This window comes from Nipponia nippon, unplaced genomic scaffold (genome assembly GCF_047370975.1).
Source record: "Nipponia nippon isolate SJK-2023a ecotype South Korea unplaced genomic scaffold, ASM4737097v1 scaffold_14, whole genome shotgun sequence".
Taxonomy (NCBI): domain Eukaryota; kingdom Metazoa; phylum Chordata; class Aves; order Pelecaniformes; family Threskiornithidae; genus Nipponia; species Nipponia nippon.
Genome location: NW_028262330.1, coordinates 4325420 through 4349953, shown reverse-complemented (window position 1 = coordinate 4349953; position 24534 = coordinate 4325420). Strand labels below are relative to the sequence as shown.

Here is a 24534-nt window from a genome sequence, read left to right as displayed (position 1 = left end):
ATTTATAACCTAGACACGTGCAGCAGCTGGTGAAATCAGAGACACACACGAGTTGACAATTACACCTCCAGGTCTTTTCTTCTATTTGGCTAATGATTTCTTTTCACGTGTTCAGAACAGACAGTCCAGACAGAGACTACCACAGTTTTCAACAATGACTTCAAGCATGTCGCACTGAGAAAATTGAACAGCTAAGAGAGTTTGGAAAAGTGTTTCTTAAACCTGGTGATGAGCCCAGTCCAACAGAAAGATCAGCCTTTCTGAGAGCGGTCACGTGATTACGGATGCATGATCGTCAGGTCTCAGGGTCTGGACGATCCATGCCCTGATTTTTTAAGTGCCGAGACACCAACAGCTAAGGTGTTTCAAGCAGACACCCAACCACAGCTGCCCAGTATTTGTAGCTGAAGGCTTGTGGTTTAACCTCCTCAAGAGGTAGATATGCAGGTTAACTTTAAATATGCTGCACTCTTTCCTAATTCTCCCATTTAAGTATACAGTTGAGTGATGCAGGAGTTCACAAGGTCAACCTCCTGCTCCATTTTACTCAATTTATGTTATTCTCAAAAAATGGCTCAATCACCAGACTACTACCACTTCAGAAAGACCTTCATCTAATGAGCAAGCCCCATTTTTTTTGCGTATGTGAATTTGAGTAAGGCATTCCAACAACATACCGCTAAGGACCATGACACAATTTTGATACCTGACTTATTAACCTTATCTGTTATTTACGCTCTTCCAAGAAAAATAATCTTCACTACAGGCAGGGGAATTAATTCGTCATTTTTCAGTGTAGATGTATTGATACAGAGGGCAGGCCTTCAGACAGCTGGTTACAAAGGCCATACTATGGCCAGTCCCTTGTGACTAACCTGCTTGGGTAGATGTGGTCCCTGGAGAAGTCTGAGAGTGGGAATTAAACAAAAGTGCCCTAAGGTATTCTTAGTTTCACTCTCCAAAGTCTGCAGACTTTTTCCTAGCCTTCAGAGCAGCGATCACCCAGCTCAACATTGATTCTGGCCCCCTTTTTTCAGCTACCTGGTTGCAGTCACTCATTATTCCACCCTCACTCTGCAGTAAGCAATGAGAATTGGGCTACTCCATGGGGCTAGCCCAGCATATACAATGGGTAAACCAATTTAAATTATCTCAGGATGTATGTAACACACACAAAAAAAAACATTGAGCAAATACATGCTGCTGTGAAAAGTTTACTTTGACATCCATACGCCGCTCTGGTATACTTCGAACAGCAGTGAGCTCAGCACTTGCCGTTTCAGATCTGTATGATTTTTTACTCTTCCAAAGTTAAGCTGAAGGCAATGTCTTAGACACAGTCTTTAAAAAAAAAAAAAAAAGAGAGCGCAATGCAAAAAAGAAAAAAAGAATTGCAACATTTCCCAGTAAACTTTCTCCAACTTAATCCTGAGAAAGCAGGAGGAAACTCTTGAGTGTCTTTTCATACAGGTTTTGTTTTTATTTTTTTTTTTTAAAAAGACACTTCTATAGCATATGCCACTGCCAGACTGACCAGGCTTTTGGGCCTCAGCTAAGTGTTACCTTACCACAAAGGGTTATCGAAATGTCTTGATGCTGTGCTGGAAACAGAACATAGAAAGGTAGAGAGGTTCTAACGAATTTCTAAACGCCCGAACAAGTATGTGAGTTCAGGGGTAGAGGGAATGGGACAGTAAGGGAGCAGGGGAGTCCACTCAGCCGCGCTGCATTATACTGCGAGCGTGTTGTGTCATTACAGCTTTATCCCGACACACCCATATTTACAGCACACAATGTACTGTACAATTCACAATGCCAAGTAACTCAACATATCTAATCTGGCAGAAAAACTAAGTCATATCAGGTTAATCCAATTCTTAAATTGCACAACTTTGAAAAGCCAATAGGAAAACAAATCTTGTGCTCCCCCTATTCCTCCTCCCAACACACAAAGCCTGCCACGACCTACTCTCTGCGATCCCTCAGCATTTTTAGCCCACTCTCACTGTCCCCTTGCTCTCATTCACTTCTAACCTACCTCCACCCCAGACCCGGGCGGCAGAGTGGAAAGGTACGCCGACGAGAGCGAGCCGTAAAAGGCAGCTTTGTGTGCGGCGCCCTGGCCAAACCGTGAAGAATGAATGGCAAGACGCATACACAAGGTCACTTGGACACCTGCCCGCATGTGATACTGCAAAAATTGTGATAACAGCCCTCAAATTTGAAGTTGGCTGACTGCAAGGTAGTTTCAAACAGGGCAGTGGAGCTGAGGCGCTTCTGCGGCACAAGAAGAACGGGATATAGCAAGGTTGCGTAAAAGTTCAGAAAATCTCTAAGTAAAATAATTGTGCTCGACTTTGGAGATGATTGAGATCGTTCCATTGCCTGGGTTCAGTGCATTCGAGACCTTCCCTACAAACCTTATAGCTTGTTTTCTAACTTGTCTTTTTAAAAGAAACCTTGGAATCTCATATAATCACAAGACTCCAGGAGCTGAGGATTTTAAAAGAATAATAATGGTGGAAAAAATTTTGTGACACCCCCCCCAACACACACTAAACCAATTAAACCTGGTTTCTTGCAGATTCGTTTCTCAAAGTGAATTGACATCTCACGGTGTCTAAAAAGGTGTCAGCTTTCCCAGAAGCACTTCACACAGATCAGGCATTTTAAAGGTCTTATGTAAATTCTCCGACGTAGAAAACGCACATTTACATTACAGCTCTTCCTGCTCAGTAACATATTCCTTTCCTATCCACTCATCTATTTTCATGAAATTTTAGGAATGTAATTATTCTTTCGGAATCACAACTTTCTTGCCACATTTGGTTAAAATCAGCCAATATACTCAAAAATCATGGAGCAGGAACACGCAAGGGGCCACACATACCTAGCATGGCTGGATATCGTTTGTTTTCATAGCAAACCTGGCAAAAAAAATACCCCAACGCTCATCTATCACAGCAGAGCAGCAGAGCTGCAAGAGTTACATACATAAAACGGCCAAATACCCCATGCTGCAACGAGGGGCCACAGCTGCAGGGATTACAGACGTCAGTAACATCTATATTTCCACTATGCAGCACAAAGAAAGAGGAAACAGTGGCATGTCTGATTGCTGCAGGGTCCTTCAAATTAAGTCAGTTTAACCCTCTCTGTTTTGATGAGGATTTGGTTTTGAGTGCTTAGTTCCTACTTACTAAGCATTAGAAGCTAAGCACACAGCTGGTTTTTAAGCAGACTTCTTGCTGGAGGAGGACTCATTTCCAAAGTTGAAACGGTGAGTTTGTAAAAATTAAATTGTTTTAAGTCACCTCCTCGGTTTCAATGCAGCCCTCTCGCTTTGAGACGGTGTTTTATATTCCCCGGCCTTGAGTAATATACTCTTCCACAAGAGGGTTTACTGCTATTATTTCAGTAATCTCACTGTGCTAAAAATATTGATTGCTCCGTCAAATGGCATTCTGCAGGAGTACTTTGTGTTTAGAAGTTTCATATTATTGTCCCTTCAGTTTTTCAAAGCGCAATCTACAGTTTCCTTCCTCTCACCTCCTTAGAATCTCAAGTTATAAGCACTTACTAGTGGGGCCGCATTTAATTTCAGTTTTGAGTGCTTTCATCTGTGTCATGATTGCTAAGTTACCAGGTCACCTCAAATATAGCAATGTCCACATACAAGAAGTAAGTGGGGAGCCTTGCGAGTGATTTAAAAAAATTTTAAGATCCAACCATTGCCACACAAAGTAATGGATCTTGCTATGGACAGAGAACCCTCTTCATTCATTTGTTTATTAAATTCAGGAGTACCAACCAGTTCTGTAACGAATTACTTAATCTTTGACCTATTGTCCACAGCCATGTTCCAGAACAAAGAATTTATAGCAAGCTGAGCTCCCTAAGGCTAATTGGAAAAGAACGCTTTTTTTTAAACCATTCTCCATCCTCAACAAATCTTTGCCAAACTGTGTATTTTTGCCTCTCTGCTTATACACCTACATATCTAAGGATGACATTTTGTTACAGATGAGTTATTGCTGTAGTTCTCTCTAGCTTCTGCTTGTAGTAAATGCATGCTAATGCATCAATCTGCAGGTTCCTGTTGAGTTTTGTTTCAGTAATAATCTAGATTTGTGTTCCAGTTAATAAGGACCTGAGTTTTCTAGGACCCCAATGCAATTTGGATTTTTTATTTCCTCCTACAAACAGCCATATACCAAAACACAAGCAAAGAGCTTCAAGACAAACTTTTCAGCAGGGCCTGTTGCAATAGGACAACGGGTAATGGTTTTAAAGTAAAAGATTTAAACTAGATATAAGAAAGTTTTCACGAGGGTGGTGAAACAGTGCACAGGTTGCCCAGAGAGGTGGTAGAGGTCCCATCCCTGGAAACATTCAAGGTCGGGCTGGACGGGGCTCTAAGCAATGTGATCTGGTTGAAGATGTCCCTGCTCATCGCAGAGAGGGTAGACTAGGTGACCTTTAAAGGTTCCTTCCAACCCAAATTGTTCTATGATTCTAAGGTCCTCAATGCGAGTTTTCATTAAATGGCACATAATAGGAACCAGAGAATTCTACCAGTAAGATGAAGAGCTAAAGCTGTTTCTCTCAAAGTTGAGCAGAGAACCCTGAAGCAAGAGCATGCCACATCAGAAGCTAAGCAGTGGTGTTGGATGGTGTACAATGAAAATCTGGGCCAAATTTAGCCCTGGCAAGATTTAGTTCAGAGAATGGGACAGGAAAACATAACTGCACAATGGCTTCAAGCATGTCAGAAATGTGAGAGGCTGAACAATAACTCGTATTCGTTTAAAACCTGATGGATAGCACCTCAGTTTTGGAAAGCTGAAGTGCCATGAAGAGCCCTAGCAGGAAAAAAAAAAAAAAAAAAAAAAGAGAAAAAAAAAAAAGTTGCAACACATGCTCCCTTACCTACCCTTGTTAGCTCTTCCTGCGTTAGCTCTGAAGCTCTCCAGACCAAATTCATCTTTCTGATAACTAGACGGATTCTTTGATGCCATTTCTTCATAAAAAAAGGCGACACAAACTACAAAACCTGTTTGTCATGCATTCATTTTGACAGTTGTGCATTTTACATTCATTTTCTATACTATCTCGTTATGCATAACTTACTCCATTAAATGGAGTAGATTTGAGGTTTAAGTAAATGGTTTTTTCAGGGCCTTCATTATCTACTTAATGTAGAAGAGATCAAATTACAGTTTTTCTTGAATATAACTTAATTGAAATACTCTTGTCTGATCATCCCAGTCTTCTGTGGAATTCGGACAAAATACTGAAAATGTATTTTATTTGTTATGAGAGTGAGACTTCACAAAAAGGAAACTTATGATCATGTTTGTGTGATACAAATACTAAATAGCTCCATAGTGTACTGCCAGCCAACCAAGCTTCTGATTTCATAATGCTCTGAAGTCCTCTTTGCTGATGACAAGTAGGTCCTTTCACCCCGAGAAAACTCCCCTGGTGCACCAAGGGCTGTTACCCCCCTTAAAAAAAAATCCAGAAAGATGAATGACAAGAGAATGAATGGTGACATTTTGCTGCTCCACCTAGGAGTTGATGAAGGACAGCAGTCAACAAGCTGCTCTCCTGCTGAGCAATACTGAAAGCAGTAAGACCACATGAGGAGTAAAGCACTCATTGCTGAGATTGATTGGGCAGAATCTGGCCACTGCTAGCTCCCACAATTGCCAATCTGCTGTCATATACATATGTAGAGATTGAAACAATTTAATGTGCTTCCTAGTACCTTCATCTAATCAGGTGATATCGATGTCTTCTTTTTATACATCTACTGATGAGGTCTTCTCTCAACTGTAACATACTGCTTTATGAAAGACTCCAGGGTGTACTCGCTTCTTAAAAATCAAATCACTGCACTAGACAATCATTCAATTAAACACTCTCCAATACACTTTGAGATGGGAAGCAAGGCTCCAAGAAAGACACCATACTTCTTCTAGGTAATTGCAACAAGTTAAACAGTCCAATATCCTTGAAATGTCCTTCTAAGGGGACAAAAAACCCCTACTTGTTCCCTCTGTGTATCCTCTTCTAACACCAGATAGCCCTTACTTGCCTAAGCAGCTCTATCTGTGTGGAAAGCACCATTCCCAATGAGAACTGAAGAGTCAGGCCAGGTATATTTTAGAAGTTTCACATAAAACCCAACATGTTTCATGCTGTTTACTGTTTGAACTCCGAATTAACTTCAAGTTCTTTCATGCAGTCAAGCAATTATTTAACCAATAATCAACATTTAACAGTGTATATTAAAATTAGATTTCTTGAAGGAGACACAGTGTTCTTGCTTCTAGCATTAACGAGATTGTGCGTTCAGCACTTTTTTCCCTGCTATCATGTGACAGGCTATTTTTAATATTTGCCTGAATATATTTTGCATCTTCCTTTGATCCAGAAAGCAGTGTTGTGAGGCTTGTCTGCATATTGCATTTCCTTTGCCGCAGCAGTCCGGAGCGAAGCTTTTCCATTTCACTGCAATTTCGGCATCGGCTGGTAATGGCAGGAGCACGCAGCCGTGCGTGCGCGCCTGCTGCTCTAGCAAAAGCCATGCTGAGCAGGCTGCACAGGGGACTGCCACGTGCCTAAAGCACATGGTCATGCAGGCAACAGCCATCCAGAGCCTCATGTGAGAGTCAATGTGAAGAGCAGCTCTCAGCACCAGCCCGCCTGACGGTTTAGCTGGTCATTCCCATGCTGTCACGTGGGAGAACAAAGGTCAGGAAATTCCCAGCTCCTCTTGGTGCTGGAGGTAGAGTCCTTCGACTCCAAGAGTGGGAGCTCACGCTGCGGCTCATGCAACACCTACTAACTGCTTGTAAACAATGATTAAAGCTTAGGAGAGGATTCCACATGCAAGCTGGCAGCTGGGAATGCTGCCTTCCACACTACAAAGGCTGTACTGGAAGAGGAGGTCACGTTAAGAAACACAGGGGAAGGAAGACTGCAATAAAGGGAGTGTTGCACACACACCCTTTTTTTGTGGGCTGCCCCCTTCACCAAGTCATCCCCAGTATGCAGTTGAGAGGCTGGATGGAGCAAAAACAAACCTCTCCCAGGTGGCTGCTGCGCCTATCACAAACAAGAGTTAAAAGAACGATGAGAACCACCCAATCACGCCTAATGTCAATCATTACAGTTCAGTATCCATGTAAGAAGTAAAAGATAATGGATACTGCGCTCTAGATGAAGTATCTCGGCTGAATAAATAAAACATGGCACTTAAAATCTTTGTGTTCTTGGCGGGGGGGTGGGGGGCAGGGGAGGCTTAAGTACACTTGAAATGAAACAGTTTTCAGCTTTTTGATTAATGTACCCCTAATTTTTTTTTTAAACTGAAAGTGAAGACTTGCAGATACTGCACATATGTATATTTCCGCAGCAGATTACAAAGCGTGTTTTTCTTTTTTTCTTTCCTTAAATAATCTTTGGCAGATCCTTTGCAAGTAGTCTAAGGCACCCAGCCATCCAGGCAACACAGAATGAAAACCACTGTCATAGGAACGCAAAGAACAAGGGAATTTTTTCAAAGCCTCCAACAGCCCTGTCCTCCTTAAGGAGCAGGGCAGTAACAAACCATGGTCTATCACTGTGTCAGCAGTGTCCCCGTGACATAGCCCTACATCCAAGGCTTTGGTGGCAAACAGAAAATTTGGATCTAAACCACAAAATCCCCCAAACCTTCTAATTAGGGTCTTCCACCAGACTTAGACGATGCTTCCAAATTCTAATTCACTCCATTAAAACCCTTTACAGTAGCTGCCCCATTCATCCAAATAAGGGCTACCCAGGGCAAAGAGCCAGGTAAAAGCAACCACCAACTAGTTACCTGCAAAACATGAACCTCTCTTTACATACAAAGAGCTACAAATACTCGCAATTTGCTTAAAGGACTCCGCAGTTAAATGGAGATTTACGTTCCACCAAAAAACTGGCAAAAGACAACACGAGCCTGCAACAGATGAAGAACCACAAAAATATGTTTGCAGTACCAGGTTACTTTAAAAGCTAGCTTTATAAAACCTGCTTTTCTGAAGAAGGCTACAGATTTCAACCAACTACCAGCATCCAGTACAGGGAGAGAAAAGTAGTTTTAAATGCGTCTATACACGTTACAATGAATGGTGGTCTGCAATACTAAAATACATAAAAATACTGGGTTTTTTTATTAACAAAATTGGTACTGTGAAAATACATCAGATTCCAGTCTTGCAACAGCCATTACCCTGTGTCCCTCCTCTTCAAAAGAAAACCAGTATTTGCTACGTGTACATTCCCCAGACAGAAATTTATGGGAAATTTTAGGTGCTTGCTTTATTCTTTGCTATAGTCCAGGGAACAGATGATAAACTGGTGAGCCTAAACATTTTTCCATCGACCAGACAATCTGAGCTGGAAATGCAGAACTAAGTCAAATTTATAACAAACCTTTTTGTGGTTGTTGTATTTTTTTTTACCTTTAAGGAAAAAAAAAAAAAATCAGTGAGGATTTTGTAATGTCATGTTTACCATCAGGGTCAGCTCATCTTTGCTGAGCCTGATGACACCTCTAAGTGAATGCCAATGCAGATTTCCAAATCTCTTCCAGAGACGGTATAAAATACATATTTGGGCAATATCATTAGCTTCTAGAGACAGCTAAGGCTTGTATTTCAACACACGCACAAAATTAAATCTTCTTATGCCACTCTTCTATAGACCCTCTATGTCCGAGTTACACCATGCACATACATGAGTCACGTTCGGTGTTCCACGTGCACGTGTACATCCTCCCCCGTACACAGTACATGCAGGTATAGGAGTTTTGACCAACTGCACGTGATACGCTGATGCTAAATGCTGCGGAGCCATTTAAAGTAGGGACACAAGCAGTACAGGATTTGACCCTGCCTTCAGTCAGAGTCCACATGCTTCAACAGGCTCCCATGGTAAGACAAAATTCAGAGGACACGACAAGGAAATATTTTTAGGAGAATTGCTATCACCTAAACAATTCCGTTTTCCTAAAAATAATAAGATCACATGGAATTAATTTTTATTGAACGGCATACTTTATACTATTTGTTCTTGGGTTTATTACAATAATACAAATCACAACAGCCAGGCATACTGGAACGGTAGCTCACACCTATTAAAAAAACCTTTCTCCATGTGACACTTTAAAAAAATGTATTTTAAAAGTCATAACATATATTAACGAAAAGGCTCCATTATAACGATTTTAACATTTACCTCCAGACTAACTTTCATATTTCAAAGCAGCACATTTGCCTCGGCACTTTTACGACAACCTTAAATGCTCATTTGTATTTTTACTAAAAATTTGGGGTTTTAAATACATACTGTCTTATTTTAAAACTTGTTCAAATGCTAAACTCTAAGATGATCCCTTCAAAACAGATTGTCAAAGTCAGATTTTTACACGACAGCACATAAAAATTTCAACAACCTGATGATAAACCAGAATACTGTTAATTAAGTCGTAGTACCTATCTGTAATTGGGGGGGAGAAAATATTTTAAGAAATGGAATAAGCTCCCTTTTAAAAAACACATTTAAGCAAAAAAAAAAAAATATTATTCTTAAGGCAAGATGGCATGGAAAAAAAAAAAACCTGCAAATTTACATGTTTTATCCTACCCCAAGAGACATGACTTCTTTTACAACAGTAAAAAAGCGTACAGAGTTTCTAGTGAGAAAAGTTTGTAACCCCGAGCTGCAAACAGCTCAGGAAAAACTCAAAAAAATCAATGAGTTGAAAAGTCATGTGGACAGCTGATTACAAATAAATTCTGACAGGTGATCATTAAAAGTCTGGCTCATAACCAGGCTCCTCTGAAAAAAAGAACGAGGACAGATTATCTGCTTTTCATTTTACGTGTGCATATACGACAGAAAATGGTGTAGCGTATACACACTATTTTTAAAAACTGGCTCAGAAAAAGCAAGGGGTTTTTATATTCTGCTCTTGCCAATTCCAAATATATTTTAACTTTGGAAACCCTTGTAAGTTATTAGTTAACTATGAAATGCCTTGAAACTCAAATACAAAACAAAGACAAACCCACATAAAGTAAAAGTAAGTAAATGAAATCCACAACTAAACACACACTTCTGACTTGGGGCCAAGGAGCCTGCTGACAGGTTTGGGGTGTTTGGGGGGGGTGTTTTATTTCTTTTTAATGAGTCAGGAACGTTGCAGACTTGTAAGACTTTTCTATTTCATCCTGCTCCACAACTTTTGTCCTTCTATTTATTTATTTTGCCTCCTTATCAGATGATTCTGACAATGACTTCGCACGCTGAGCATGGCAAACGATCAAGCAGAAGGGAGAGGAGTGGTTTCCTGCTCCCAAGAGCACACTTTGCTCTAGCAAACCTCGTGTGAGCAGAAGAGCACAATAAATAAGTCACCCTTCGTCTTTTTTTTTTTTTTTTTTTTTTAAAGAAAAGAAGGCAAAGCTCCATGTTTTCCAAACTTCAATGTTGACACTATTCCACTGACCGTGATCTCAGCCATGCTGGTGTCAAGCCAGAGCAGTTATTCTGGATTCGTACTAGTGTCTCTAAAGGGATGATTTCAAGTGCTAATAAACTAATAGAAGATTTCCCCTGACTTCAAATGGGTTTGAATTATGCATTACAATCAGAACTTGGACTCCATGATGTTTTCTTTGCCTACAGCTTAGCGTGACTATAGATGTAATTTATCAACTCAGGTCAGAGTTACACTCAGTTTATGCTAATTTAAGCAAGATTATAATGCCGTTCCAAAATTTAGTTCCCACCCCGTGTACTGTGGCAAATTTTACTTTGCTTAATAAAGAATAAGATTATGGCCAAAGTTTCAAACAGGAAGCATTATCTTTAAGTTTTAACTTCAAAATAATTGCCCACTCCTGTGTTCCCACATCAAATATTGGCCAAAGGGATATTCTCTTTCATGGCCCCTCTCCCTGTTCATTTAACACCATGGCATCTACGCATTACTATTCCATTTGTGGTCTTTTTACTTGCTAATAGCTAGGCTATCAACGAAGAAAAGCTAGGCAAGTTTCCTTGGAATGCCCATGGTTTTTTACACAATTTAAAGAAAAATCCCTATGCAGCAACTTAGCAATAACTAGAGCTATTATTTTTATTTTTTGGAGTGTGAGTGAGTCATATTGGCTCTCTCTAAGCTGCCTGTCAACCATATAGGGAGAAGTAATTATTTACACTGGAGAGGAGGGCTCATGCCAAAATCCACAGCAAGTTCTTAAGTCTGATTTACCTGGTCTGACCGGGCTCTGCATGCAGTTCTGCGACACCATGCCTGGATGGACTGAAGTAGAAGCCCTGCTGCTGAGGTCCATGACAGAAGGTGATGCTGAGGTAGCTTGCTGGAGACCTGACTGGTGTGGGCTATGCTCATGCTGGTTTGGGCTGGGTGGAATGCCATTTTCTGAGAGGAATTCTTCCAGGTCCATGTATTCCAACTGGAAAGTGTCTCCATCGTATGGCAGTGTCTTGTCCCATAATGTCGGACCCAAGAAAGCTGACTGAGGGACCGTGGTACTGGTGCTGTCATCGTCTAACTTCTTCTCTTTGTCTTTTTCTTTACCGAATGCTTAAACAAAACACATAATAAAGATATAAGAGCTCAGTAATTAAAATATCATCTACTACTACTTCAATTTTTTCTGCTACACTCTCAGTTGTAATAAACGAATACTCCCTTTGTAAAAAACCCACTCCTTCGATTCTCTCTGTTTGGTAGAGAACTGACAGGTCAAGCCAACTGAGCACCTTTGCTGGATCTAACCATGTTTTTGAGATTTTCCTCTATATTAACAATCCCACTGCACGCATCGCTTTGAATGTCAGCTTCAATACGTACTCAACAGACTTAGAAGTGAGTATTTAACTTACAGCAAACTGGAAGATGTTGCTGTATTCTGTTGAAAAGGAACAGTCTTAACCTAAAATCCCTGTAATTGATTATCCCGTCATACTTCTAAATTAAGGTCCCAGTCTTGCTAGTCCTTCCACAAGGGAAGTAGTCCTCAAGTTCAGTACTTCTTAACATTACTAACTTACAACAATAGCGAAGTCTGACAGAGTATGTACTTTGATGTGCAGAGGAGCTAACAAAAAATCCAAAAGTAGAAGCAGAGCAAAAAAAAAAAAAGTTAAAATGATGCTTCCTACTCATTCCCATGATATCCAGTGATGTCAACACACATTTTTTAAGGGAAACACCTGGTTTCTCTGCAAGATTTGCAAGAATCCAAACGGATAAAGCTTTCTGTCACTACCATGCCTTCTTAACACTTCCTTTTTAACCACATGCAACAACACCGGTGAAATCCTGCGAGTCGCTTCGCGACAAAACTCAGAAAACTGAGGACACAAAAAGCCTTGGCTCTGCAAGACCCTTCATGAGGTTTTGGTTTCCATGTATTTCCAATGAATCAAACGCACGAGGTGCAATTACGCCCGCACTGCCGCAGCTTTCCAGACAAGTTGCAACTTTCTGCTGCTAAAACGCCTTTCGGTTACAGGGCAGCCGGTTTCGCGGAGGGTGGTTTTGAAAGGGCGGGCAGGGGGGAGCAGCGGGCCGCCCCGGGGGGGTGCGGCGGGACCTCGGCTCGGCCTGCGGGCTCCGCGCCGCCGCCCTGCTCGCCCCCCTCCACCCAACGCTTCGCCCCGGGCAAATCGAGCCCTCAGGTTTATTCTCCCAGGCGGCCGGAGCCGTGCCCGCGGCGGCTCCGCAGCGGCGATGGAAAAACCGAGCGCCTTCCGTCAGGTCAAGGCCGACTGCGCCCATCGCTCCCCGCCTAACACCCCCACCGAAACCAGCCCGTACTTAAATCGCCTCGGCGGGGGTCGGAGGGAGAAGAGGGAAAGCGAGGCGGCGGTCCCTGAGGCGACGGCAGGATGGGGGCCGCCATTTCGGGGCGCCTGCCCTCACTGGGCCGGGAGGTGAGGGGGCCCGGAGGGGCCGCGGGGGGCAGAGCCGGCCCCGGGGGGCCGGGGGAGCGAGGGCTGCCCGGGGAAGCCTCACCGTCTTCGTGAGCGAGCGGCAGCTTGAGCGGGTTTTCCAGCAGTGACTTCAGCACCCCGTAGGTGGGAGGTAGGAAGGTGGGGTTCAGCGGGAGCGGCCGCGACATGGTGGGCTTTGCCTCGGGGCAGCTGCGCGGCAGCGGTTCCTTCCCCTTCCTCTCGCGGCGGCGCCGCTACGAAGCGCGGTGAAACGGGCGCAGAGCCGAGCCGAGCCGAGCCGAACCCCGCTGGGCGAGGGGCGCCTGGAGGCCGCCGGAGCAGGGGAGCGGGAGAGGCCCCTCCGCCGCGCAGCTCCGCCACCGCCGCCCGCGCCGCTCCCGCCGCCCGCTCTGCGCCGCGCGCCGCGGCCGCGCGCCCATGTGCAGGCGCTGCCGGCGCTGACGTCAGGCGCGGCGCGGCACCGCCATTGGCGCGGGGGGTGCAGCGGACAGCCCCGCCCCCCCGCTCCGCCCCGCCCCTCCCGGCACGCGCGGCGGCCGTTACCGGCGGCGGGACGGCGGCAGCCGCGGGGGGCAGGGGGGGGGCGCCAGGGCCGGCCCGTGCGCGGGGTTCGGCGGGGAGCGCGGCCGCTCCTCCCCCGTCCGCCCGCCGGGAGCCGCGGCTGGCGAGGCCGCGGCCGGGAGCCGTCTCCCCGGTAACCGGGAGGAATGTTAATGAGCGTGAATGTTTGACCTCGCTCGGTGCATCCGAGCGTGAGGCCAGCGGGAGCGCGGCGGCGCCCCTCGGGGAGCGGGGGGGGCACCCCCGCCGCCGCGGCCTGAGGGAGCCGGGCCGGGCCGGGCCGCTGCGAGAGGGGAGCACCGAGGGCGGCGGCGGGGCACGCGGCGGGGGAGCCGGCGGGCGAACGGCCCCGGCGCCCGAAGGGGGCGAGGCGAGCGGGATCGCTGTCCATCCCACGGGAACCGGGAACCGGGCTTGCCAGCATTTAGTTTCGGGGCCACGACGGATCTTTTATAGGTCTCGTTTCCGTCAGCAGGTTGCTTCTCTCGGCAGTTGCCAAGCTGAACCAGGGCGCGGGAGCTGTCACCGCCAGCGGGGTTCCTGGTGCCTCGTCCCCGCTGTGTGTCGGAAGGGGCTCTCCTCTCTCCGTGCGAAGATCCTCGTTGCAAGGACGGCTCACGCTCTACCTGCTCAGGCCTTCAGCCACCCCCTGAGGAACGGAGCCCTGCCCGTGCAGGTTGCTCAAGAAGCGGTCTTGCTGTAGGAACTTCCACCCTTCGGGTGCTTGTAGGCATTTGTATCTCCCTGCTTCTCGTTTGGTTTTGGATGGCATTTTGCAAAGCTTTACCATCCATATTTAGTTGTTACTCTTTCTTCAAAAGTCAGTTCTTTTACCATTAAAAAGTATAAATAATCAGAAATACTCACTCTAAGCAAATAAAGGTAAATTCCGTGCATAAACTTTTAGTTGGAGCGCCCAGTATTCAGAAATAAAAGTTGCCTGCGGAACACAACTCTGCCCCGAACAGTTACGCTCTCCCCTTATGCATCCATCTATGATTATGTGCACTGACTAGCATCTGGTCGAACGATCCGACTGAAACAAGCCACTAATCAAAGTCCAAAGTACATTCAAATCAATCAAATTGCTCCGGCACAACCCAAACCCGAAGACTGGCAATTGTCATCGTCAGGCCCTTCAGAACCAGAGACAGCGTAACATCAAGGATTGATGGCAGAGCGCAGAGGGGCTTACGGAAGAACCTTCGAATGCCGCAGAGGCGGCGTGGTTCGTGACTGGAGGGACTTCCAGCAGCAACGGGAGAGTGGCAGCACAGCGGTTTTTAAGTCACCTAACCAGGAAAAAAGCACTAGATTATTAAATGATTGCACACATACCAACGTTGCCTCAGACGGACGAATTGCTAGTTACTGGAAACCTTTAATTACAGAGGTACGGAGTGAGTGACACAACGATTAGGGCAACGACTGGCAAGCCGCATGCAGATGTGGTACAGAATGTTTTTTCTATGCAGTATAAAGGAAAAAAGGACACATTTGGGAGACTTAGCAAGGAAGAAAGAGGAGTAAACAGAATAGAAGATGCAAAAGTAATGGGGATATTGGGAAACACCAGTAACAAGCGAGATGTTAGGGATGTAATGAAAGCTCAAGTTGAGCAGAACTACTTACATTTTTATGGTTATTGACCATCACAGACAAAATATACGTGACAGAAAGAAACAGCACTTTGAGGGCAGCAGAATGACAGGAAAATGCACCGTTTCACCACTTGGCATTGAATCGGATGCATTGTGTGTGCATCTGTGCAAGCGTGGAACAAAATGAAGCAACCAGGCACCGCGGACTGCATACAGTTACAGACCCCGAGTTCCCAACGCGCAGGAGCTGGCAATTTCCTGGGTGAGAAGGCTGAAACAACTCTTCCCGATACACAGACCAGCCAGAAAAGCTGAGCAAAGTACCCGAGTACGGTGCTGGAGCTGTTGCTTTCAGCCTTACGCTACAACAGGAGCAGTAACACTCCAGCCTTGCCACACAGGCAGGTTTCGTACCAAGGAGCCTGACTTGCCAGGCTGTCAGGACACCACGGTGGTTCTCAACAGGAGCGTTGTGCGTACCTACGAGTTACTGATTTTTCCTGGCTCCGCTTTTCCAAAGGTGGTCCCCAGTTCCTTCATGCCATTGCGCCCACTGGCTGACCCCACGCGCTACACACTAGGTAACTCCGACACAAACCAGCACAGAGCTGATCACACACTAACTGGCTTTCTGCATCCTCCAACCAAAATACCATTTGTTGGCATGTATTCTTGGCTTAGCATTCACCCAGAAAATGTTTATTTTATGGCTTATAAAGGACTATGACAGCTACTTAGGGTTTTTTTAATAGAAAACACCTTGATTGGTTCTCCATTAAAAAAAAAAAATCTCAGTCAATGTTTGTGTTTCTGCCGCTGTTTTCATCACAGAAATTTGATCCGTTGTATGGCCCAGAGATCCTATTTTTTCAAACCAAGTACACATGAGGTAGTATACCATTTTCCAAGTTATTTTTTTTAACGTACTTCTTTTCTTTAGCAATGACAATTTGAAAAAACAATTGTAAACTTAAAAAACCTTTACATTTTGAAGGGGTCCTTCTACCTACAGGCCCAGCACACCAGGGTCAGACGGCCACGTTGTAGCACGAGCTCCCGTTGGCCGCAGGGACAGCACGGGGCCACGCAACCGGGCTGGGGAAAACCCGGTTACCACAACCCCGGGGCCACCCTACCGGGAGCGGGTTTGCCCCGGGAGCTCACAGCAGTGCCCCGAACGCTAACGGACTTGGATCAACGCACAGCCGCTGACACCGATTCTCCTTTTTCTGGAGCAGGGAGACTTACAAACCGGCATCTGCAGGGCTTCGCCCCCGCACGGCACCCGGCCCAGCTGCGCTGGTGCTGTGTGACCGCCAGGACCTGGCCCGCCCCGGGGGCCCCACGGCAGCGCGGGCCGGCACCTGCGGAGGGCTGAGCTCGGCACCGCCGCCGGCAGGGATGAAGGGCCCGAGGGCTCCGCCCTGCTCGCAGCCCCGCGGGGCTGAGGAGGCCCCGCACGGCGGGACGGGGCCCCGGCCCCGGCCCCGGCCCTCTGCCGCTCCCGCCGCCCCCGGGGCCCCGCCCGCCGCCGTCACGCGGAGCTGGGGGGAAAGGCGCGCGAGGGCCGTCACGTGAGCGCGCGGGCTGACCTACTTTGGGCCAATGGCCGCGGCCCGGGGGCGCGGGCAGCTCGCGCTCTCCCCCCTCCCTCCCCCGCGCGCAGCCCCCGCGCGCTGCCCGCGGCGGAAGGGGCCGTGCCGGGGCGAGCAGCGGCGGCATCAACATCAACCCCACCGGCCCCGTCGGCCGCGCCGCCGCCGCGCCCCCGTGTCACCCCCCGCGAACCCGCCGTGGCGCGGCAGCGCTCTGGCCCCTGAGCCGGCCCGGCCCCGCGGGGCGCCTGCGCCGCAGGCTCCGGCCGGGACGGCGACCGGTGCAAAACCTGGGCTCGGTATCATGGAAGCAGGAGCCGGCAGAGCCGCGGGAGACCCCGGCTCCGGTTGCCCCCGGGCTGCGGCTCCCGCGCGGTGCGGGCCGCCGCGGGCGCTCCCGGGTTGCCCGCAGGGGGACGGCGGGGACCGCGCCGCTGCCGGGGCGCTCGGGGCTCGGCCTCGCAGCCGGAGGGGAGGCGGCCGCGGCGTTGGCGTTTTTTGTAGCCCTTGGCACGGCCGGCAGCCGATCGTTCTCTTGTTTCTAAATCTGCTCCTAGCCATGCTTCTAAAACGGAATAAAGTGGTGTTTTTTCTCCCCACTACAGTTGCTCTAAACGTGTTTTACAAAGGAGGTACTGCTTCCTTTAAAAAAATTCTTCAGCGTAGTTGATAGGCAATGTGTTTTCTCCACTGTTCTGCTGCAGTTCCCATCCTCTTACTGCATGCATGGCTTGCAATGGTAATTGGGAATTCTGGTCTGAAACACCTTCTGGAAACAAGATCACAGGTTTTCTTCCCCGTAGAGAAAGACTGAATTATAAGTTTTCTTCAGGAATCCAGCTAACCAGTATCTTCCAGGGGACCTACTTACATTTTCTCCATAAACACAAATAAAAGTGGGCCAGGAGGACTGTGCAATAATCACAACTCACATATATGTCAATACCGATAGATGGGGAGATACCCAGCCCTGTGCTGGAAGACGGGTACGTCATCATCAACTCCTAATCTAGAGCTCCACGTGTATTTAAATATTGGTCAGTCTGAGGAATCCAGTCCTTTCCTCTGAGCGTCTCATTCTGTCTCGGGGTCAAACGGGAGCCAGCACTGTTTGTGCAGTTTGAGAAATCTCTTGAACTTGAGCAAAACTTCCTCTGATGAGGTGCGCTGGACTGCCAGGGCCACAAGTCCTCTGTTGGTTAGGCTGTTTTCTTCTAAGTGTGTTCTGCCTGGAGAAAAGAATTGCCAAAGTAGGGGGAAGGCTAACGAGCTATGAGGTGAAGAGAGAGTATGAATAATGCAGGAGAACCAGCTTTTGGGTCAAGGCACAGGACAGATTGGAAAGGCAAATGGTTTACAGTACATTAAATACCTACCGGTTTATCGACAGAGCTATCCCCGCCTCAGCCCTTTAGGAGCCAAAACACTGGATGAACAGATTGAGTGAGATGCACAAAAAAACAGAGGCGAGAACTTGAAGAGACTTCAGGTTCAGCCCGTGTTTCAGTTCTAATTTGTCCTAAACCAGGGGAACGTTCCCAGACTGGCCTCAGACAGCGGCACGTTTCCAGCTACGCCACGTGACGCCTAACGCAGAGGTGCCTTCAGGTACCCACGCCCTAACGGGACCTGAAAAAGCAGCAGCTTTGGGAGACAAGGTTGAGAAGCACCAAGGAGCAAAGCCTGTCCCCCGCTGCCTTCACCGTCGCAGAGGTTCTGGAAGCGGCTTGGCTTGGCTTTCCAAGTGAAAGCTGCTACCAACAGTGCTGAATTACTTAAAAATTGATGTTTATTGTCCACATGGCGTGCAGCTGAGCGAGCTGCTGTGGCTCCTCGCAAGAGGAAAAATGCTTGTTGAATGAACCATGATCTGCCCCGCCTTTTTTTTTTTTTATTATTATTATTTTTTAGGTTTAATTGAATGTGGGAGAGACGGGTTTGGAACTGCTTTTGGGTGATGGCAGAGGAACTTCTCTTAAGTAATCTGGGGTGGTTCCAAAAGGCATTCCAGTTCTCAGAAAAATAGGTATTACTAGTCATTGCTTATATGCTATGAGTTGAAAGATTAATAATTTTCTCTGCCAAAGTTTACAGTCAGCCTTTACCATGACAGGAGATCAAATACATGTACTCGCCAGGGCCGCTGACCTGGTTTGAACTCAGCAAGCGTTACTCTCCATGATGACTACATTTTTGGAACAAATACTCTGCTATGCTTTTTAAAGCAACCTTAACCTTGTAAAGCATTACCCAGCCTCTCAAGCCCATTTCAGGCACCTAGTGCCCTTCGTGCCTTGGCGAATTATTTAGACCCAGTCGGTGTAACCAGCCAGGTGACAGAACTGGATTGAGACAAGCGATACGGGAGTAGCTGGCCTGTTTTGCAGTCAGACCTTCCGCTGAATAAGGACAACTCCCAGCTGGTGCCAATGGGAGAAACAACTTGATCCTTCCATTTATTCCGCTGCACTCCGTTCCTCTTCCTTTCTCACTTTTGGCTTGCATGCTGCAGAAAGACAGTTAGAAATAGCTGTTCTTACATGCTCAGGCTGTTTGATTTTGGAAGTTGGCATTGGTTTTACTGGAGATAGAAGAGCACCCACGAGCACAGAATAAAACAGCCCATCCCCAGGCAGAGCTGGAACAGAAGGGAGGAGTGAAAGGTGCAGGAGCTGAGCATCTCCTCCTTATTCAGAGTTTCTACTGAAGTCAATGACCCAGATTTCTCTGACTTCAAATGGCTGTCTTCAGAGAGCTTGCCAGAGGCACGGTGCTGGGGAAGGTCAGGCAGAATTTAGCCTGAAGTATTCTGCATGCATAGGCTTATCAGATCGGGATCTGTAGAACTTGGTACTGAAAACCCCTGTTCTTCAATGAGGTCTGTGAAAGTCACTGAAGTGACTGGTACCCTGGGCTTCAGGTTTGCAAGGCTGCCCTAAGCTTGGGATTTCTTTCTGTCCTTACTTCTGTGATCAGTTCTGTGACATCCACCTTGCTCCCAGGTTTCCCTCTTAAAAAAAAAAATAAATTGCAGAAAATCCAAACTAGTTTTTAATCCCATGGACTTAGATTATGAAGAACCCAGAAACGTGGTAAACCTCTCTTATCTTTGGCAAGCAAGCTGACCTTCTGCAGAGAACTGGGAAAATTCCTACAGACAAAATCAGGCTTCTAAACATAAAGGCATTAAAGTCACACTGTGTCTCTTTATGAAAGAATCATTGTAACTGCACATATTTTAAAAGAGCAGCAAGTAGTGCAGAAATGCATGTTATTAATCGGTATGCAGTTTATCCTGTAGGTTTAGATTAAGTCTTGCAGGTGAGACTGGTTTGATCCCCCCCCCGCCCCCCTTTTTTAATGTACTCCGTTCCGTGCAGCGGCAGCAGAGGTTCCCGATACTCCTGTCGGCCTGCAGCACCCTTCCTTAGCCCAGCCAGGGGGATTCTGCTAAATCCTCTCTCCTACAGCCCATTTTATTCTATTTAAATCTCTCATCAGAAATTTCAGTTGGAAACTAGTTGCTATCTCAGCATCCGAACATGCAGAATATTGAATGTGTTAAATACCAGTGTACCAGGCTTCCCAGGTTTTTGGAAACCTACTTATGCAAATATTGTAATGCAACGTAGAGACAGTAACAACGAACGCTGTCTTAAGAGGCAGATGTACCCTGGATCCCGTGTGTGTATCTCCCTACTTTATTTGATACAGAAAGCCTGATTAGATCTCTAAAGATTACAGTTTAGAAGAGCTTGGAAAAAATAGAGTATTAGTAACTTGGGGTTTTTTAATGTATATTCAAACATAGAATCAGCTTTACTGATACAGAGCATCCCAAAGCTGGATTTCAGTCGTATGGCTCTGCGTTTATCAAAAGGAGGAGGAGGTGTTTTCCCATCATCAGATGCTGGCTTTGTCTTACCAGCGGCCAGGGCCGCCACGTGCCGCGACGCAGGACGGAGCAGCTGCACGCTGGGGATGGTGCTCGGAGGGACAAGAACAGATTCGGAGCGTGCAGACCACGAGCCCTCCTACCTCTCCTTTCCGCTGGCGTCAGCAGCTCTGCTGAAGTCCTGCTCCCTGTTTTGTCTTCTGAAGGAGCAGACTAATTGCTCACATCTCCTACGAGGACAGATGTGTACAGAAAAGATGTACCCTAAAAGAGATGCATAATATTTGCCATTTCAAACAGTGTTCAGCTTTGTGCTGTCAGCTTTGTAAAGTTGTTTTTATGCATTGAAGTGAAATGTTTAAGTTAATTGAGATGAATACAATGATAGCTGGCAGCTGTATCGTAATAACCCTGCGATGTATATGCAGACACAAGGAAGCACAGAAGCCTTGCTATTGTTTGTTGCTTTAAAAAAAAACTCAAAGGCAGAATAATGTCATGTTTTCTTTTCAAGTTATCTGCCCTGATCTGCAGTAATGTGGGTGCATAATTGACTGTATTTGGACTAAAGATGTTCTCGTCCATATGTTTTCCTGGCCAGGCATTTTGACTATAAGCTATATTGAAAGCATCAGGCAGAAAGTTATACTGAAAACATCAGACATAACTAGTTTAATGTTAAACCAGCTTTGTATTATTTTTATTCCCATTAATTTTTAAAGCCTTTTAAAAAAAAGTCTTTAATTACTTGCAGAGTAAGTTGGTTTTGAAGGCTCAAAACTAGGTGGTTGGTTTTTTCTTTTTGAAACCACCAAAGGGCATAAACATACTTACAGTTTTCTGTAGCCATCTGACAGCACGTATGCAAGGAAATAAAGCTGTTCTCCTCCTGTATTTTCCCCTAAATGGCTTTGACCTGGAGAATGCATTATGTTGATTGGCATGAGAAAGAAGGCTGTGATCTTATTTTTACTGTTTGTTATAGCGGTTTCAAACTTATCAAAGGAAGAAATAGAGGCTTTTTAGATGGCTGCTTGCCAACATCACTAATCAGAATTTTAATGAGATTTTTCTTTTTGAGGCCTAAATTAGGTCTAATTAACAATATATAAAGCAAATGTATAATGCCATAAAAGAGGTGCAGCCTACTGCATATAGAATGTGTTTCAATCTCTTTACAAATAGAAATATTGAACAAAATACACATTCTTATGCTGTTTTAAATATATGCAGCTTTTTTCTTTCCTGTTATGCCTTGATTAACAGATTGCTTGTAGAAAATGTGGCCCTAGACTTTTATAACAACTTTGACACCTCCGAAGGGGAATAACGCAGGTGCTCATGGGTGACCCCCTGCGCGATTTCCGTTCGCTGCGGCACAGACGCCCGAAGCCCCCGTCGGACGCACGCCGCTACGGCCGGCACGGCGTGAGCCGGGCCCTTGTCCTTCCCCGCAGCGCTCCGTTTGCCATCCTCACGGCTTGGGATGGACCATGTGTTCCTGTTGTTTGCGGGCTGGATAACTGCCTGCAGCTCCCATTTCCCAACCATCACAAAAGGCACGGTTATATTTAGTCTACACACACTGTTTTTCTTCAAGCACTTAAGACAGAAAATGATTAGCAACTACAAAACGTCATCCTCAAAACACAGCGTTGTTTCTTCCCCCAAAGTATATTTTATGCAAAGAGGAATAAACCGAAAGGACTTTTCTCCTCCCCCCGCAAGATTTTGTTGTTATTTACGTTGCCGTAGTCGAGTTCTCTCCTTGGCTGGCTTATCTGTTACATATGAAATATTTCAAAAAAGGAAAGCATCTTTAATCAGAGTTGCTCAGATGCAGCTTAATGCAATTAAACACCTCCAAGTATGGAATTGCAGCTTCTGCCTCAACAAACCATTTTGTCCACGTACTGCGACCATTAACCAGGGGAAGGCTCTTGCAAAGCTTTTTTCCAAATTTCACATTTAGTAAACAAATCTCATTTTTTAATTCCAGCTAAATCCACCTCTCTTCTGATTCATTGCACTCATGAAACTAAAGATGAACAGCAGCAGTTACAATGGGGGTAAAAACCCCACCAAAGCACACCAGAACAGAGCAAATATAAAACCCAAACCACATACAAACCCTTGCACAAACTCGAAGTCGTCATTTCTAGTAGCATGGGGCTGAAGTGCTCAGAGCACTTGAGCAGGACTTCAAGTGTTGCTCTAGAGCAGGTTTATCTGGAAAGCTGTAACTAGAGTTTATGCTAACTGGTAGCGCCTGCAGTTAATCAGGTATCTGTCAACTGACCATTAGCTTGGACCTAACATCAGGTGTATCCAAGTAAGCTTAAACAGCCATTTCAAATGTGTATTTCTTGAAGTGTGTAAATAAATATATTCACAGCAATTTCAAGGAAGGAGCCAACCCACAGGGCAGAGGGAGCCAGAATCATTTTGCATCTGTTACAGCACTCAGGATAATGTTTTGGTTGATTTATAGTGGAAATATTTGTTTTTCAGCTGGAATTTTGGTAACTCGGAACAGATGTTCACAGCAATGTTGGAATACGGTCTACCCATGCTTCTCTGTTAAATCAAATGCTGGTACACATTGAAACTAATCTAGGAAAAATTAATACACTGTGAAATTACGAATCTCATGAAAGGTATGTAGTAATGGGATTCCAATTTGATTATCTTTCCATTTTATCAGAATCTCAAGCCATACAATAACACATGCAAGAAACTACCAAAGTGGCTAGATTTCATCTGTTTTGTGACCCTGGATGGAGGAGAAGTGCTTGTCTATCACTGTTTTTTTCAAAGCCTTGTAGTGTTCAACCAACTCAGCTTTCTGACTCTTTTCCACCTTTGCTGAGCTAGGGAATGTTTAAACAAGGGGAGCGAAGAAGGTTCTTGTAGTGAGAAAGTTATTTGTATCTCTTAAAAATCATTCAGAGTTCAGTATATTATTTTTAAAAAGTCCCATTTGTATCACTTAAAGACCTCTGACTACAGGGTAGCTGCGAATACAGCTCTCTCTTCCCCACTGCTTTACTCACATCCCTCCACATTTACCCAGAAAAGGAGAGGGAGCGCGTCTCCACGCTCATTAAATCAGCTGGGGAGGCAGCGTGTTCTGAAATCCGTAGACATCTTTGCGTTCACTTCAGGGGCACCGAGCTCCCGAGCTCAGAAGTGAACGGCACCTCTGTCAATTTGGAGAGGCTGCCTTTTTTTTCTCTCCTTTTTTTTTTTTTTCTCTCCTTTTTTCTTAGGGAGGCAAGTTACAGCCTCCTCTCCAAGTGCAAACATCCAAAGCTATTTGCTGATGCAAATTGCAGACTGCCAGTGGAGCTCTGCCTGATATCTTTACCTTATGAGGTCTGTTGTTTCTTCTAGGAACTTTGAGATGCTCTACTGCAATGTTCCTGCTTCCCAGGAAAGAGCCAAATAAGCTGGCATGCAGCTATTTAATGGTTATCCCATTTGCAGCTGGATTTCTTTCCAGGTGGCATCACTATATTCTTAATGGCTGAAAGCACTAACAAGATCAGAGAGGAGCCAGTGGCTTGTTTCTGTGTGAAGCAAACATTTTGAATTACAGTCACTGCATTCAGCTCTTGAAGATGTACACGGAGACGTTTCCTCACCGAGTTGATGCGCTCCTAGTAACGCTCGATAACGTGCCCAGCCTGGGGAGGGCTGCCTGCTGGTCGGTCCGTGGTGCCGTCAGCTGCGACATGGAGAGGCAGAGCCTGCGGAGCACGGCTTCGCTCTCGGCCTGAGCTGTTCTACACCAGTGCCTCATCCTGAGAGGTGCGCTGCTAGCACTGGAAGAAGGGGAGCCGCAGTACAAGCTTGT

General features: G+C 45.9%; 1 protein-coding gene and 1 long non-coding RNA gene across 4 annotated transcripts in view; both read right to left on the bottom strand.

The window, feature by feature from the left end:
- HLF (HLF transcription factor, PAR bZIP family member) overlaps positions 1-13425 on the bottom strand; it is a 37809-nt gene extending 24384 nt beyond the window's left edge. For both annotated transcript variants that reach the window (XM_087750840.1, XM_087750841.1), the window contains exons 1-2: positions 13088-13425; positions 11315-11650 (exon numbers count right to left, since the gene is read on the bottom strand). In XM_087750840.1, coding sequence (XP_087606966.1) covers positions 11315-11650; positions 13088-13193 — 442 coding nt within the window. In that variant the 5' untranslated portion in view covers positions 13194-13425. The remainder of the gene's footprint in view (positions 1-11314; positions 11651-13087) is intronic.
- A 5364-nt stretch (positions 13426-18789) lies between these two features.
- Positions 18790-24103, bottom strand: LOC148056415 (uncharacterized). 2 transcript variants are annotated; one of them, XR_015703343.1, is made up of 4 exons: positions 24046-24103; positions 21513-21594; positions 20822-20942; positions 18790-19289 (listed from the first exon to the last, which is right to left on the bottom strand). It is a non-coding gene; the product is annotated as an uncharacterized LOC148056415 (long non-coding RNA). The 2 variants fall into 2 exon arrangements; XR_015703344.1 differs by lacking the exon at positions 24046-24103 and adding an exon at positions 22810-22890.
- Positions 24104-24534: the final 431 nt, after the last annotated feature.